The sequence below is a fragment of the Vanacampus margaritifer genome, chromosome 11 (genome assembly GCF_051991255.1).
Source record: "Vanacampus margaritifer isolate UIUO_Vmar chromosome 11, RoL_Vmar_1.0, whole genome shotgun sequence".
NCBI lineage: Eukaryota > Metazoa > Chordata > Actinopteri > Syngnathiformes > Syngnathidae > Vanacampus > Vanacampus margaritifer.
In genome coordinates, this window is record NC_135442.1 from 15,088,460 (window position 1) to 15,107,132 (window position 18,673).

Here is an 18,673-nt window from a genome sequence, read left to right on the forward strand (position 1 = left end):
TCATTAATCTGTCAGGTGTGGCGCCCCTGCTGTTTACTTGAGGCATAGGCTAAGGTTTTAAGCCTAAACAATATAAATGTTAAGACTTCTGTACAGTCTTTATGTTATGCCAAGTAAAGCCTAAATTGAATATAATAAGAAATGTCAAGATGTAGAATTACATCTTTACCCTAAGCTAATGCTAACGCTAAGGTCTTTAAGTTAAGCAAGGTAAATGCAAATTAAGTTAAAGTACCACTAATAAAAAGTACCACAAATAAAACGCATCCTATATTTGCCACTGCAAAACGTTAATATTTTCCTGCTCGAACCATTTCTTAACCACTTATGCTGTGTGTTTTGGGATTTTGTCATGCTAAAATGTCAACGTATTCAAAATTCGCCAGGGGTATGAATAATTTCAGGCTTGACTGTTAAGTGCCCGAGCTTGGTTAGGTATCCCTTTTTTTTCCCCCCACAAATCCAAGGTGGCAACCCTACTTCAGACTAACCCTAACTAGTGGTATTTTGCCCCGAAAATTGTAAACAGTGAAAGTAAATCTTTTTTTTTTTTTACAATTATTCTTGAATATTTTTTGTTGTTGACAAATGTCTGCACATTCTGCCCACAAATAGGTAATATAATGGAAATTTGAGTATTTACTTACCAAGTTAGTTTACAGTGGGCACCCCAAAAATAACAGATTAAGGACCACTGTGCTCTTTAAAAAAAACAACAAACAAACAAAAAGCCAGGACTAAGGTCAGGTAAAAACCAAAGCTAAGTACAACAAAGGCTAAATGAAAGATTTTGGAGTGTGTTTTAGCTATCGACATAAATGGGTGGTACTTGTAGCACTACTTTTAAGCTTATGGTCTCCTTTGAATTAGATGGATCAAACAGGCTGCAAAGTTTAAATTCAGCGTCGGAGTAAACTGTGTCCATATTTAACAACTCGCTCATATTTTTCCAACTATTATGTGGTGAAATCCATCAAAGATGAACTATTTCAGGCTTGGAAGCGACTACCCTGCGGGTGTTCGATAACTACTGAAAACGTTCTTTAATAAACGCTTTGTGCTCGATTCCTTCTCATTCGCTGAGACAGTTTGACATGGCAGAGAGACCGCACGTTCCCTCAGAACACATCCAGGCCGCCACAAGCCTCAAAACAGGAAAACAAAATATAATACCACCAGCATTACATCAGTATTCCCAAATCTGCTTGAGAGGAAAGTGGGGGAAAAAAAGCCCAATACATAAACTCCAACAGAAACACAAGTGCTGGGAAATACAAAAAACTCAGCTGGGTCTCAATCATTTATTGTGTTAAAGAAAGAAAAAAAGATACAGTTTATACACTAAACGACTAATCTCATGTGAAGGTGTCATTTGATTTTTATACATTAGTAAAAACCGGTGATAGGACAGAGAAAGAGCGAAGGGTAACCTTGCGTATTTCACTGGGATCGCCCACGTCCGTATTCCCCCGTCGTGATTAATGCAAGCATGGTAGTGACAAAACTTGGGAATTTACTTGGTGTGTCAGATGCCCAGCGCATAAAGTCTTAAAGGATATGGATGTCATTCACGCAAAGATGTAAAAATAAGGTTAACAGCCTCTTTTGGTCTTCCAAACGAGTACACTAATGGCAAATACGAGAGGGAAAAAGATGGTGAGATGAAATAAAACAAAAGTCATCATTACAACAACAAAAGGCCAGCGATGTGTTGGTCAGCCCGTATATAAACACTAACCATCAGACTAGGGAGTTTGCCTGTTTCATATTTGGATTTGATATTCATATGATGGGAACACAATTCTGAGCAGTAAACCAGTCCAAACAGTTAAAGCCATGAGGGTTGGTGTATGGATCTTTCAAGAACACCTCTTACCGGTACCCCGGGCCTGGCTGAGCATAGCCCTGACCGTAAGGGGGCCGGTTGCGGGCGTATGGGTTAGCAGCCCCTGGCGGCGGGGTGACCGTGCTGCCCGGAGGCGGGGTGTATCCCGGGCGAGGTTGGTACCCGGCAGGTTGGGAGCTGGGTGGCATGCTGTAGTTGGCGGGCTGCGTTGCCTGGGAAGTATAGTTTTGGGGAGGAAAGGCTCCTGGTGGGTACTGCTGGGGTCCCTGAGGAGGATGGGGCTGCTGCGGTGGCTGCTGGCCACCCTGGAAGCTGGGGGCCGGCGGACCTGGGGCTGGGGCTTGGGAGGAGGGGGGCGCATAGTTCTGGAACTGCTGCTGTTGTGGCTGCGGTGGACCGTGTTGCGGGGCTCCTGGCTGCGGGCTATACCCCGCTGAGAAAATGACGAGAAAGCACCAGCGTTAAAATGTACAATGCAAAAAAAATAAAAAATAGGAAAAAAAAAGTCATCCAGGGTTTCCTCGAATGCTTTTTAGGCCTGGTGGTCCGCCAGGCTTTTGAGACCCTTACCAGGATACTGCATTCCATACTGTTGAGGCGGGGCACCCGGCTGCTGTGGAGGATATCCACCTGGGGCCTGGTACTGCTGCTGGTACACCTGACCTGATTAAGACACAAAGAGGATAACTGCTAGCTTACATAACAATACATAAAACAAAAGTCCCATCAATTGACTCTACATGTGTTTTACTTTTTCTATTTCTATTGTATCCGTAAGGCGTCTTCAAGGTTGAGTAGTATTTATTTTTATTGTTATTATTATTTTATTATTATTTTATTTTTTTTATTTTTGTCTTATCACGACCTGTCGGGTTAACAGTGGTGAACTTCTTCTTTAATGCACATTCGTGGGTTTATCTTGTTGATAAATGTGCACGCACCACAAACATCCCTCAGTGGCCTCAAGCTAGCCAAGTGGCATGCAGGTGCCCTTCTATGTAAACACTGGCTCTACACATAAGATAACGATTGGAGGGATGCGTGTACCCACTATCAGAAACACACATGGACATTTCCCATGCGGCATCTCTTTGGGCAGACACGTCTACATTTGCAGACAGTGACTTCCTGCTGCACTTGAATTAGCCATGACTTCACCAGACCACACTGCCTATGCGCACATGTGCGGGAGGACGACCATCTCAAAAGCTAAGCGTGCCTCTTTGAAAACGACAGCTGAGAGCAGCCCAACATGGCTGGCGGCTTTTAAAAGCGTGAAATTATCTGTTGGTATTTTAATTAACTTAAAGTTTTCCATGGAATGGAGGCTGGATTGATAATCTGCTATTTCCAAAGCAGAGAAAGTCAGAACCTAAAAAAAACTCTTCTACTGCTACATTCAATTCAATCTGATAAGCCATGATATGCAGCACGTGCCTTCCCAGACAAACAAATTCTGGACATTGAAGTAAGCAGATCAATCTAAAAGTGAGGCGCGCAGCACTGATGTGGTGGCCAGGTGTTGCACGCTTTAACATGAGCACCGCCACGATCTTTATTATGTGTGAAAACGTGTGTGTGAACTTGGCCGCCATTCATCCTTTCTGTGGTCTGTCCTCCATCAATGCGGTTACGTAAGCGCTACACAGGGATGAGTGACTGTTACGGCCCTATCGGCATGAGAATGTTTTAGCCCCTAATAACGCAATTTGTATTATAATAAATATCACTTTTATACAATGAGGTGTCTTGAAGAACCTCAACTTGGGAGTTCTACCCTTCAATGTGAAGTTAGTTCTAGGACAGGGGTGTAACTCATTTATGTCATGGACCACATCGTAATTGTTTTCCCTGGGAGCAGAGGTGGCAAATCCAGGTCCAGAAAGTAAAAACCCTGCCACAGTTTGGCTTTAGCTCCTGATGCTAGCTAGCGAGCTCCCTAGCAGGTAGGGCTGGGCGATATGGCCAAAAAATAAAGTCTCGACTTTTGCAGTCATTCAGGACGATTACGATTTCAATCTAATAAACCCAACAAACATTTATTTAAAGGTTTCATTTATTCAAAAATAAATCCTGTGCAAAATGTTCAGACAACAATAATGTATACTGATTCTAAATTTGTTTTACCATAAATTTAACATTCATAGTTTGTTCTTAAATGCCACAATGAAGTAGTTGGTAGCTATTGTAAACATGTCTTGTAAAGCATTCAAGCATCAAGCATTCTGCCACTTGGGCAAAATTACAACTCACAAAAACATTTGAACGTAACAGAACATAAGAACAACATCTTTTAACAATTCCGAAGACAAAATTCGACTTCACGATTTAGCAAATTTTCAACGATTCGATTTTTAAAATGACAATGTATCGAATTAATTTGATTTATTGCCCAGCCCTACTAGCGGGTGACGAGCACCGTGGGAGCTAGCTAGCTAGCACCTGGGGCTAAAGTCCAACTGTGGCAGGGTTTTTACTTTCTGGACCTGGATTTGCCACCTCTGCCTGGGAGGATCGTTATAATTAACTGTAAATCCATAAGTCATCATATTATTACTACGTTTCTTTATAAACAACAAATTGATGGACAATAGGCTAAGTTCAACTATTATTCTATTTTAAAAGGTAGATTGTTTAAAAAACAAAACTATAAACTAAAAATCTATAACCGCGATTAGAATGGAAGACAATTTACAATTTCAATATTTTAGCATGAAACATGAAGCCCACAAATATGATATACCTTTGTGATCCACATAAAATGATGTGGCGGATCGAATCTGGCCCCCGGGCCTCAACTTTGACACCGTGTTGGAGGAGATTTATCATCTCCTCAGCATGACATTCTTTCCAAAAGAAAATCCTCAGTGGATTCCTTTAACGCTACCTCATGCTGAAAGCCTGAACATGCCTTTGTGCAAAAGCGAACGCTGAGACTATTTTAAAATAAACATTTTGCACGTACAGCATACAATAGATCAACGTCCTCACGTAAACGACGGGTTGAGCAGCAGCTCCATTTCCACATTTATGTTTTTTTTGCCTGCACGGATGTTAATGACTGCCAAGAGGTCCACCACCGGGCATCTGTCTGACAACAGGTTCTAATCAAATTACACGGTCATCTTATGGCTCTTATTAGCGACGTTCCAAATGCAACAAAGCAGCCAAGCTCAAGGCTTCAAATAAAATGCTGCACCATTGAAATTCTGTACTTCCGATGGCAGCCTGCTGTGATGATAAAGAAAACGAGACAACGAAGATTGTGGAAGGAACGTCCCGTTGACAAACAACACACAAAAACTGAGGAGGAAATTGTCTTCGGCACAAAGAAGTTCCCATGAAGTGATGCTGAACATCTGGATCGCAAAGGGACTCGAGTGAACTTCGCACCTCATGCTCTAGCCACAGCTCAAATAAGTAAATGGGAGAGGAAAAAAAAAAAAACGATTCCATTGTTAATTTTTAGGAGCATGACGTGACGCCATATTGTCTTCAAATCTGACATGCGATCACAAGGTTAAATTGGTTCAACCACATATTTGGGAAAAAATGTGCCTTAAATGTCTTACAACTATTGGACCTGTAATTGTCAGCATATCATGTGAACTCCAAGTCCAACTTGAGAATGCAATCTCCGATATGTGGAATACCACATGACCAAAGCGGTTGCTGGAATGATTGAAGCTGAACTTGATAAAAAAAAAAATATATATATATATATATATATATAAAAAATCTTTATGGTTAGCATTTTTTGGGGTAATTGTTCAAATATTTATTTCTATAAATATGATACAATCCATGTAAACAAATCTGACCGTACTCTATAGCTTACCATCCATGCTAGCCGGGGCTCCCTGCTGAACTCCAGAAAAGGGAGCCTGCGCTTGGAGAGGCAATCCTGGCTGAGGGGCCGCGGATGAGGAGGAAGCAATGCTATCAGGGGTTCCTGAGCGCTCCTCCGGGGCCGCTGCTGGCGGCGCTACAGATGGCAAGGAGAGAGAGAGAGAGAGAGAGAGAGAGAGAGACCGCTGAAACAAAGCCACAACTCACAACAGCTGTTAAGTTGCTTATCGATGTGAAATTAATGATGTTGTTGCTGTTGTTACACAGGACCACTGCTGGATAATTGTATGGGATGGTAGGTCATTAGGATCTTGAGCAATAATACCTGGGGGCTGGTCCTCGCTCAGACCAAAAGCAGAGATAACATTCTTGCTGACTTCATCCTGGTTCTTTAAGGGGTCAAAGGCGGACATACTGGCCGCGCTGACTGGGGTCACGTGCTTCGCAGCAGCGTCTGTGCTCACCACCTTGCCTTCGCGTCCGTCAACCATGTCTAAGAACAGAAAAAGAAGTAGTACGAGCCCCCAAAAGGGAAGTAGTGTAGCAATGGATGTACGTATAGCACCTGTGTGTAAAAGCTCTTTTTTTTGTTGTTGATATTTTCTGTGTTAATCCAGTATATCCTATATCTGTGCTTTTGTGTACCGCTGTTCTTTACAGTGTGCTTGGTGGAAAGTGTGACTCAGACAGGTCGAGGCAGGCCTCCAAAAATAAGATCCTCCACTTGTCTGCAACATTTGCAGCGGTTTGTGTGATGTGTCGCAGCCAACAATAATGCGCGTACTTCGACAGACTTGCTGCTTGGCACGCCGCTCAAAGACGCAAGATGGCTTTCGTGCTGATTTTTAGCTATCAGCCATGCTGTCTCCACATGGCAATTGGATCAAACGGAGACTTTCTTGCAAAGGCTCAAGTTATATTTTTGCCGCACGGTGGCAAGCAGAAGCATCATTTTATTGCTTCTTCACACCAGGGGAACAATTAATGACATTAAGATAAATATTTTCCCCATGTGAGTACTTCAAAAGGACATTTTGTACATTTATCATAGTAGTGATTTACAAGAATTTGCCTGATTGCAAGGAACAAAAAGTAAGGTGTTTTCTGTATAATAGCAAATGAAATGTTTCTGTCTACTACATTCTGGTGATTTTTTTTTTAATGGTGTTTAGCCCAAACAAGAGTTTATTAACTATATGAGCAGGATTCTGATCCTAGCAAAACCAATGACATCTATAAATATTTAATGGATTCTACACACAACTGCGGCTGCTCATGTTGCATTGCCAGCCTGATTGATATTTGGGAGGTATAAATATACAAATAATAGGGTTTGTTTACCGCTCTGTGGTGCCGTAGTGGCCACGCCGGGCTCTTTGGGGGGCTCAAAGGTATCCAGGAGAGTGTTGACTTTATTCCTCAGCTCGATGAGCTCTCTGCGCAGGTACTTCACATGACTGGATTCCAAAGGCCTTGGCTGACCGTTCACTATCGATGACAACAGATGAGGGTGGCTGAATCTCAAGTTACATGGTAACATACAGACCAACAAGGAAGTTGTCAAACTTGTCCATCAGTCAAATAATTCTTAGCAAATTGTCAATAGAAATGTTGCAGACATAACTGTGTGTACTGTACTTTGTCTTGAAATGATTACAAGTATTACACATTCTCATATAAGCACAGGACATCCAAAAGAATTATTGAAGGCTTTATACATCTTTTTTGCCCTTTACTTACCTGTAGTACATAAAAGTTTTAGGATGTGTCAGTTTGGACTGTGGAACTAATTATTCTAAACATAATTGATCTCAATGGGAATTAAAGTTTTAAAAGTGGATTGATTGTGGTTGACCTTTGTGGTAGTAATTCCTAGCCCATTACAGCATAGTGACAATTTGTCACCTGCACTACATGCAACATTCAAGCACACTCATTTACCCCACTTAGAAGCTGATAATGGAGGGAAAATTCCTCCACGAAAGAGTGAAAATGAGCACCAAGACTGCTGGACATTCCTTTCTCCCATACACACACAAACGTTTCTCTTTTTGAGTGGATAATGCTGAACAGAGATGTTCAAGGTCAGAAGGCACTGCACCCAGACGCCGGCCTACTCAGACTATTCTCCAAGCTTTGACGCGTGCGAGAGGAGCACTCTTCCACGTGAGGTCCCAACATGTGACGAGCCAGGGCTCCGCTTTGATTGGAAGGAAGCAAAACGTTTTAACAAACACCCACAGTTTTTGTTTAAAAAAAAAAAAAGATTCCTGGCTAATGGCGGCAGCTCGATGACAAATTGACTGGAAGCAGAGCACAACAAACATGCACACGTTTTAGAACATTCGGCCAATGGTTTGTTGTACTGTGTAGCATTACTCCAAATGTTGAGCACAATCCATGATATCATAATACAGGCAATGTATAAGCATCCATCAGCTGCCATTTATTCAGCTCAGTGAGCCGGAAGACTATCATAACTAGTCATAACTAACTGAATGAGTAAAAAAAATCCATATATAAAATAAAAACCTACCTAAATAAAATTAGTAACATAACATCTCAGTGCTCTTTGTCAACATCACAAACAGATGAATGACACTCAAATGCACTAAAGTCATACAAGGTCCAAATCAAAGTTTTTGTTTGCGGCATTTGATTGCAGCCTACCACATTAAAAGCAGTGGCAGTGCTAATTAGACGTGGCTTAACAGAAAACACTTCTCAGTCATCCACATGACAACTGTAAAATTACTATATATTCTATCTTTATTATTATTATTATTATTATTATTATTCAAGGTACACATGTCCTGAAAACATTGGTAAAACTCCAAATCTTAGGAGCTTTAACGCATTCAAGGTGTCCGTATAATTTTAACAAACACTGCTAATAATCTGCTAAGTAAATGCGGCCTCACTTTGTATCCACAACTTAGTCCCATTATTTGCAGCACTTATTTGTGGCACTCTGACAAACCAAGGATTGTTTGGCTGGGAACAATAGTCAGGACTGCCCTCTAGTGACCAACTACAGTAAATACATTTGCACAATATGAACTTACCAAACAAAGTTAACTTGAGTATTCTACTGCACTGGATAGCGAAGGAGAGGTCAGAGCTGTCAAAGATGGTGATGAGGTCGTCGTCTATATAAAGACAAAATGTGTGGAGAGAGAGAGAGAAGATGGTGAATGAGTGTGCTGAAAAATAGTAAAAAACTACATAACATCAGAACCATAGTCATTCTTGGTGGTGTTTTCTTGGGTTGCCATTCGTACAAGGGCTAAACGTTTATAAAAAATGACGTACCGGTAATTGCAATTTTCACCACTGAATATCTTGATTGTGATTTAATATGAGATCATTTTTTAAGGTTCTCTTCCTATATATATTTATTTAACAAACACAAGCAATAAATTAATCTATTTCAAACAATCAGATTTATTATAACTTGTAATCGACTACGACAACTTCACAGAATTATACCAAAAAGTGTTGCGTGAACTCCAAGTCAGTAAGTCACAATTCAGATTACAACAACAATGTGGACTGCACTCAGTGTTAGTAATTTGAAAATTGCTTTCATTACATTGCGATGTCAATTCATATTCCATTAATTGCTCAGTCCTTGTTTGTATAATTTTTTGCAGAATACAGGTGCTTCTTGGTTTGTGCCGGATTCTGTACCTACGGTGGCAACATAATCCAAATTTGTACGCAAACATTCGGAACATGCCATAGTCTATCACTAACTATAGTAGGGGTGGGTGATATGGCTTAAAAATGATATCACGATATTTCAAAGAAATTTGCGGTGATGATATTTTTGACAAAATTGAAAGGGCAAATGTAGCCTAAGTGTAGCGTAAGTGACACTGCTTGAAATGGGGAGGGGTCTATAGTGTTTGCCCTGCAAGATCTAAGGCTACGTTCACACTGTAGGCAAATGAGACCCAGGTCGGATTTATTTGCCCAAATCTGACTTTTTTATGTCAGTCTGAACGGCTCAATTCCGAATTTTTCATATCCGACCTGGGTCACTTTCATATGTAGTCCTAGATTGGATACGTATCTGAATTTTTGCAATTCGACCGCTGTCTGAACGGCCAGGTCGCATATATCCGACCTCGACGTCATCAAAAGTCCAATATGCGGGGGCATTAAAGCTTGATTTATGCTTGACGCTCAAGATCCGCACGGGTGACGTATGTGAATCGGCAAAGTTGTGGCTTCATATGTCACTTTAATTTAATCCCACTTAAAGCATGAAGCATAAAGTTGACATTTGTGGTGATATTAGTAATTTAGCCACGCAGACGACTCATTTATTATGCGTGGCAATGACGTAACGGTATTGCTAGGGAGGATAAAAAAAATAAAAAAAAGGAGAGGTCCCCGTGCAATGAGGAGCTTGAACAGACTTGCCGCATTTTCACAAAATATTATTTCTACATCCTACTTCATCGTTCTTCTGTAGATATGAGATGGTAAAAATATGAGCCCCCAACGATGGACTTATAAAAGTCCGTGGCCCTGACACACTGGACCAAGTTTAGTTTTTTTAAGTTTTCTTTATTTATTCATTCATTCATACATACATACATACATACATACATACATACATAAATGAAGCTTACAGAAAATTAAAACATACAACTGGGATGCTGGACCATACTTATTTATTTCCGCAAACACAGCGTTGTAAGCAACGTTTCTTCTTCTGCTCATGCAGGTCACTTTGGGGACGCATAACGTTCACACAGCACACACTGGGGTCGCAATTAATAGTTAATATGAACGCTCGCTTACTCAAACAAATCGGATTTCAACAAAACATCGGAATTGAGCATTAAGACCTGCAGTGTGAATGTAGCCTGATTGTAACGAAACAGCTTAAAGCTTAATGAATAAATACAAAGCAAACACAAACCTATAACGCAAACGTGCACGTAGGCAGCAGCGTGGTCGCACCGCGCACGCCGTCTCATCGAGCCGGACACACCTCGCGAGCACTTTTAGCTTAGCGGTTCATTGCAAAGTCACGTCAACTCGTCACGGCAAAATAACCACCGCAGATTGTTTATCTTGGCCAAACCATACAAGACCGGTAATATCGTAGAAGGTATCATATGGAACACCCCTAAACTATAGGAATTAATGATATGAAAAACACTTCCAAGCCAGAGTTTCCCCCCAGCGTTTTATCAAACAGTAGTAGTAAGCAAATTTTGTCCAGCCTTTACAGAGGTTAAAGCTACTGAGACATTTTAGTTTTGTTGCTGGAATTAAACATGGACTTACAAGGGAAATAAAGTCTGTACGTGACCAACCTTCGTCCTTGTACTTGATGGTGACCTCGTCGTTGCTCTGCAGTTTGCCCCTGAAGACGCGCTGCATCATGAGCACCAGCTCATCGTAAGTGATGTCTTCGTTGTGGATAGGGATGCGTCTGATGTCATCGCCCAGCTGGGCTTTAATGATCAGCTTCCCGCTCAGGTCGAGCTGGCCGTTCATGGTGCTGTGCAAACTGCTGCTCCGACCTCCTGAAAGGTACAAACGATAAAGACAGTGCCATTTTTCAGAGCAGCACCTTTAAAAATTCTCTACATTTTCTAAGTGTAATAATAAAGTCATCTCAAAACAAACCGTAAACAGGAACAGCTAGTTTTGGGTGAAAAATATGAATATGTCAACACACGAAAGCAGCCCAGTGGCAGTGTTCCTAAGCTGGAAAAAGCAGCACAAATAAATGTTTAGGGAGTAAACTAGTAGAGCCTGAATCAACTGGGTCCTTTGTTCGTCGCCGCAGTGCAGAGCCAAACTTGATACAAACACACTAAATTAGAGATACACCTTTTCCATTGGACTCAGATGTGGTATTTCTAAAAAGGAGTATTAGGGCCACGCTGAAGTCAAAGTCAAAACATTGCTGTAATCTAGCGGTGAAACGAGTCCTTGAGATATGCAGTTACCTCAACCGCAACAATAAAAGTCAGCATTAAATGTTCTTCTTAAGAGCTGAAACTGATCTGCTTGGGGCCTACCTGGCTAACGGGCATGCACAGAAGAGACGTCAACTCATGACGTAGTTTTAACACAAATAAGTCCAGTGTGTCGAGGTTCATCATCTCATATCTACAGAAGAATGATGCAGGAGGTAAAAATATGTTTGGGTAAATGAGGCAAAGCTTTTCTAACTCATTTCAATGGTGACATCACCATTATTATCATCATTACACTACACAAATGAATAGCCAATAGAGTAATCAGAGGTCAGTATTTTGGGGTCATGAACTGTAACATAGCAACTGTTGCTATGGTAGAGTTGAAGGCGATTTGTTTATGGAAAATCCTGTGGATTTCCAGCCTAATTTTGGCTTATAATGACTTAAAATGATTACAATGAGTACAAAATTAGCATACGGGCATGGTCAGCTTTAGGTTGATACATGTGTGTTGAAGATACTTTGCATAAATATCTATGGCAAGGTAATGAGCATTGAGCAATGAGAATTGTTTTGACATTTTTTGAAATAATTGCTGACTTTTTTTTTTAGTACCTTTTACATAATGCAATTTTTTTAACACTTCACTATGTCCACGTCACCTGTTTTTTTTTTTTTTTAATTGATGAAGGGTAGAAGTTTGACCTACTGAACCAGTGTTCTTGAGTACATCTTTGTAAAAACTGGTTAAGATGTTAAAAATCATTGAGTGTGTGACTTGCTTAAGTGGCCTCTTGACAGAAGAAAAATATTTCACAATATAAAAGAGTGCGGCCAAATGCACAAATCATCCAAATGGGATGGGGGGTGGCGCAGGTCAAGTTTGCGCTTCACGAGAGTCTAAGGGTCAAGCGTCACTTGTACATGCTAATGCAGACTTTGATCCCGAACTGATAAAATATTAAGACATGGTGACAAGTGGCGGTGTAATCTAGGTGGATGGTAAACAATCCAAGCAGGAGGGATTTGCGTTGTGTCCTTCCCAGATGAATAATTGCCTGGATGCTAGGGATTGATTTGTGGCTAACATCGGACGTTAGCAGCGGACAGCAGCCGACGTCAATTCTAAACATCCATATAAGCGTAACTATTTCGCAATGTGCAATCGACTCGAGACTTATGATTATTTACATAAACGCCCTCAGTTTAACAGGCCAAGTCATCTGACAAGAGAACAGATGCTAACAACTTGTGAGGGTGAGCGTTTGCTAGGCCTTTTTCACAGCAATGCCAACGATGACACAGTGGCAACTGCTTTGATTGTGCATAAGTAAGAGTATGGACGTATTAAGACAACAAAAATACAGCTCTGGTTAACATGCTCATTGGCAAACCGTAATGAAATCAAAATTAAACACGCGGCCAAAGCGGACACACTTAACAGACAAAAACACAATAAAATAGAAACAAATGTTTCCGATGCGCAAGTCGGAACGCATTTAAAGTCTTGAGCATACCTACGTTGACTTTGAACGAATTAGTCCCAAACGCCTGTTTTAGCAATGTAGCCAGTTAGCTCGCCGAAATGCGAACGTATCATTGGCCGGCTAACTAGTTAGCATGTAAGCCAGCTACACACATTCACATAATAAACCGCAAACACGTGACATTAGGTTCGACACAGACGACTCAACGACTCGTTAGCAAACCCGAGAATGTGTTTTACCTGATCGTGACGACGTGACCGCGCTGTATTTCACTACCTGCTTCCGAACCGTGGAAAGTGAAAGCTGCTTTGCTAGCCTAGCAAGAGCCGGGTGGCAGCAGCATCAGGAAGTGTCCCCTCAGCCGCCTCAGCTGTCAACCTGTACGTGGCAATCTCTCCGCGCATGCGCACAAACTCACATTAGGGACCATTATAATCGTCAAACAATAATTACTTCGGATTACTACTTTACTAACAATTACTACTTTATTTATCGTTAATCCGCCATGAATTGCAACCCGATGTTACAAGAATGACCAAAATAATAATGATAACTTGATAAATAGGGCTGATAAACTTCCATCCCTTTTTAACGGGTCTTCAATGAACCTAACAAGCATGTTTTTGAAATGTGGGAGGAAACTGGAGTACCTGGAGAAAACCATCGCAAATTTTTTTTTTTTATTTGTTCATTTTTCCTTTCAATCATAGAGACAATTTACAACATTCACTGTTCACATACAATTATACCTGAAAATAAAATGGGCTGACGGGATGAAGTTGAAGTTTATTAATTCCCGTTCCCAGAATGCAATAGGACACAGATAATCAAAGTGGTAATTCGTCACATATCTAGTTGTTGATTGATGCAAATGTTCGTCTCCCCAGCAGTCTTTGTTGATCAAAACGTTGATTTAGTCTCTTGTTGATCAGTTTGGTCCAGTAGCATTGGATAGCTAAGGATAAATAGTAGCCGGCATCCAGCCTCACCCTTCAGCCGGTTCCTTCTCCTCGTCTCGATTTCTGTTCATCGCTGAGTTCCGACGAGCAATCGTCTCCAGGTTGTTCAGCTTTGTTGTCAAGTTTATTGCCATTCTGTTCGTGGCGATGTTGGATGCAGCTCGGTCGTTCTTCACCTGTGACGTGTCATCACAAACCTTGGACAGGTCGGCTTGCACTCCAGTGATGGTGCTCAGAGCCACAGTGGTCCTTGTGTGCAAAAGTCATCATATCCAGAAGTTATCGATTTTCATCAGTGTATCTGTTAAATATAAGTTGCTTTGTGTTTTTTTTCTTTTCTTTTTAAAGCAAATTTAAAAACAACTGAAATGTTGAACTTTCATGTACTGTATCTCAGTTTTAATTTCAAACAAGGTCAGAAGTTGCAGCAAATTCCCAGGGTCACCAGTAGCCTATCTCTTATCAAGTTTATTGAATATTTAAATAGTTAACCGAGGTTAACACAGTTTTAAATTGATCATTTATTGGCCAACGTGATTTTTTTTTTTAAAAGGCCGATACCAATATCCGTCAAAAATATCGAATATCAGCCCCGCCAATATCCCTACAGTGAAAGTTGGTCGAACCCTGCCGGGAATAGAAATCTGCAAATTAAAACTTGCGACTGAATGCGACCACCTCAAAAGGAGTTTGTAAAAAAAAAAATATATATATATATATATGAAAAGCAACTCAAGTGCTAAAAAATAAATACATTTGTAATCCTATAAGAATAAAGTAATACAATTAGGACACTTAACACTAATATAGTGAGATTTATTCTCAAACATGAAAAAAAATCTAAATATTACAGTTATGTCATGTGATTTTGTAAAAACTAAACAAAAAATCAAACAACTGCGGATTTTCATCTGAAAAAAAGTGAGACTTCATTTTATTGGGGAGTGAATATAACCAGGAAAAAATGTAATCCTAATGCATGAAATGAAACATTTTGTGAAATTGTTAACCCCCCTCAAAATTCAAAAAATTTGACAGTGGCTTTTTTTGGTTTAAAATAAAACAAATTTGCGATACAAGCAAATTTAATTTTCATAAAATTACAATTATCTTCTGGAAATCTGAAAATGAGAAGGATTTGGGGATAAAGACAAACAAACAAAAAAATGTGTTTGAAGATGGACACAAGAGTGGAAAAGGAGCTTTAGGCTAAAAAGAAACAAAGCAGAAGTCAAAGGTACAACAAATTGTAAAGTCATAAAATTTCAACAATAAATTAGAGGAAATGGTATTAATGTTGGGAGAATCAATTTGTATTCCGTGACGGGAAAAAAATCGTAACATTACCAGAATAAATAATACCATGTTATTCTTGTAAAATGATGCATAAATAAGGTTAAAGTAGCAGCAAAATATTTCATTTTTACGCTCATTTCTTCTTCTTCTCCTGCGTGGCGTTGAACCACGAGTCTAGCAGCTTCTTCATGTAGTACAGCTGCCATGCGTGCACCTGCACGGCCACCACCATGACCAGGTACATCACAGTCACCGCCGAGAAGCCAAAGATGAAGCGGTACGCTTTGCCCTGGCGAAACAGCTGCTGCGCCAGCGGGAACATCTCCATGCCGCCGTAGAAGAGCGGCGCCACCGAGAACAGCCCGGCGCTGATCATGGACAAGACCAGGTAGCTGACGTTGTTCTTGAGCAGCGACAGGCTGCTGCACAGCAGGGGGACCATGCTGAGCAGGTAGGGGTACTCCCACTGGTAGGGCATGGCCACGGTCTCGTGCGACAGCAGCTTTAAGTGACTGACGGCCACGTGGGCGGCCACCAGCAGCCAAACCAGAAGGTGGATCACGTTCAGGCGACGCACCTCCGTTTTCAAGGAGGCGCTGCAACACAAACGACGGTATATACATATTAGGGGTGTGAATTGCCTAGTACCTGGCGATTCCATTCATATTACGATTCTTAGGTCACGATTCGATACCGATAAATCCCGATACATATAAATTGATTATTGCGATTTTTTTTAAAACTCAAATTTAGAGAATACTAATCAGTAAACTTGTTCATGTACATTGTAAGATTTTTATGAAAATGTATTTATTTATCTTAAAATTCAGGCTTATAACCGAGCCACCGCTTTTAACAAACAGATTGCAGTCTGTTTCATGTTTGAACAGCACTGAAATAAAATATTGAGGCTTAATGTTACATTAATATAACATTCTTCCATGCTTAATGTGTGAACCCTAAGTAAGACTTTTGTTGAATACTTCCTTTAAAAATTGATGTTTAAAAATCGATTCGGCCACATATTAAATCGATTCGAGAATTGCGTGCTGTAATATCACGATATATTGCCGAATCGATTTTTTCTAACACCTAATACATATATATCACATTTTGTCCATATCTCACAGCCATAATTAAGGATAATTTTAATTTAGGGATGTCAGGTGATTAAAACTTTTAATTGTAATTAATCGCATGACTACAATAGTTAACTTGCGAATAATTGCAAATTTTATATCTGTTGTACAATAAAATGTACAACAAAATATTTTTTTATGTTTTTATACTCTTGCTAACATAAAAGTGAAGAACAAAAAGTTAAACTAAATTAAATATGGCTTCATCTTTGAGTCATTCGTACAGTAATTTTCCAATTCATAAAATGTAGTTAAAATTTAAAAGATGTACTGTACTGTAAACGAGTGTGATATTGATTTGTGTTTAGGTCATATTTCTGCCACTGGATGGCATAGCTGCATTCGTAAAATGACACCTTAATGCATTTTTCTTTTCATATTAAGAGCTATCTAATCTTTAACATGAAAGAACTTGTGAAATGCTGCACATTTTAAAATTGTAAAATACAACTTGACCCCAGTCTCCACAAATATATGCATTATTATGAAATGTATTACTTCTTTTTCTTCTTCTTCCATTTCTCTATCTGCTTTCTTTTGGCGGTTGGCAAATACTTTTGTTGCATTACCGCTAGCATGCCAAAGAAGGCGGCCAGCAGCGGCAATGCATGACTACTACTGCTTCTCTTTTCATTTCTTCTTCTACTGTCTTTTTCTAACCGCCAAAAGAAAGTCCACACGATTTGGAAACGGAAATTCCGGGTGCCAGTCCGAGCTCAAATTTTAATGTATATAAGTCGCACCTGAGTTAAATTGCAGGAGCAGCCAAACTATGAAAAAAAAGTATGCCTTATAGCTTATACTGTCATACTGTATATGCTTTTCATTGGACGGCGGAGGGAAAGAGTAATGGATACAATATTAAGTCATAATGTAAAGAGAATAAAGTCAGAAAATAGTTTGAATAAATATGTAACATTAGAAAACTCACAATATTACAAAAATAAACTTAGGCAGCATATTTTTAATGATCAAAAATTATATATCAGATTGAAGTTGTAGTTTAAATATTAACATGTGAAATTTGTGAATATACCCTTTCTCCCTTGAAAATTAAGTGCACCTCAAATTTTCCTCAAATAGCTGCCTTCACTCTAATTTTATTTACCAGTCAAAAGTTTTGGAATGTTTATAGAAAACATGTAGTAACAAATGAAAGAATACAATCAGAAGATAATATAGAATAAAAGAGAATATGTATTATGAGGTTAATGTATTTTAATTCTCCCTGTTCATTTGTGTGTGTGTGTGTGGGGGGGGGGGGTGTATTTGTAGTCATACAGGCCTCAATAATCTTAATATACACCTCGTACCATGATCATTATATGGGAAAATTCACATGTCAAAAAAGAATGACTTGCCTCATTTGGTAGTGTTGAGTCCCCTTCTCTCTGAATTTGAAATCACTTCCATTGGTCGCAACAGCTTTGTGGCCAACACGTGACGTCATATTGAAGTAAGATACCTACTGACAAAACGGACATTTAAGAACTGAATGTTGAATGAAAATTGACTTAAGCTGAAGTGCCATTTTCCTACGGAGCTGGTTAGCTGCTAGCGTAAATCAATTATCTGCTTTTCACTCGAACGCAACAGAATTTACACACTGAACACAATAAGCGATAAAACACTGTGTTGTGATATTGTAATATGAACTACTAATACTACATTGCTTACCGGCGGCGTGTTTCCGGGGAGCTGCTGCTTGGAATACGTAGCTTAAAAAAACAACTAAACAAAAGATGTCAAGAATCAATGGGCTTCCGTCAGATGTACGCATGCGCATTGCCTGTCACGGCAACATCAGCATCTGTTCCTCAATGGGCGCGGCCTACGTCTAGTGCACGTTCACATTTACAGTCATTAAATATATATATATATTGCCTAAATGAATAGGAATATTTCAATAATAATACAAAAATGTTTACACGTTTGTCTTTATATACAGTATGTTTTTGTTTTTTAGCATTGTATTTTATATTGCTTTGTAAGAGGCTGTCCTCTTCTTTGTGACTTTATGTTAATAATGCTGTCATTGTTTTTATAAGGATGTTTGTATTTAAAAATCCATTTAAATATATATAAATAAGTTAGCTTAAAGTTGGGATTTTTTGTCACTGAAGTAATACTCGTATAATAAGAATGATAT

The 18,673-nt window shown here is 39.7% G+C and overlaps 2 protein-coding genes across 2 annotated transcripts; both read right to left on the reverse strand.

Moving 5' to 3' along the window:
- Positions 1–1,287: 1,287 nt before the first annotated feature.
- On the reverse strand, positions 1,288–13,537 carry tfg (trafficking from ER to golgi regulator). Its single transcript, XM_077580440.1, has 8 exons — positions 13,370–13,537; positions 11,029–11,241; positions 8,761–8,844; positions 7,037–7,183; positions 6,021–6,188; positions 5,685–5,831; positions 2,417–2,509; positions 1,288–2,279 (listed from the first exon to the last, which is right to left on the reverse strand). The coding sequence occupies exons 2-8, from the start codon at positions 11,210–11,212 to the stop codon at positions 1,873–1,875; spliced, it is 1,230 nt and encodes a 409-aa protein (XP_077436566.1). The 5' UTR covers positions 11,213–11,241; positions 13,370–13,537; the 3' UTR covers positions 1,288–1,872.
- Positions 13,538–14,993: 1,456 nt separating this feature from the next.
- On the reverse strand, positions 14,994–18,332 carry jagn1a (jagunal homolog 1a). Its single transcript, XM_077580171.1, has 3 exons — positions 18,202–18,332; positions 17,886–17,989; positions 14,994–15,981 (listed from the first exon to the last, which is right to left on the reverse strand). The coding sequence occupies exons 2-3, from the start codon at positions 17,972–17,974 to the stop codon at positions 15,519–15,521; spliced, it is 552 nt and encodes a 183-aa protein (XP_077436297.1). The 5' UTR covers positions 17,975–17,989; positions 18,202–18,332; the 3' UTR covers positions 14,994–15,518.
- Between the last annotated feature and the right edge of the window lie 341 nt (positions 18,333–18,673).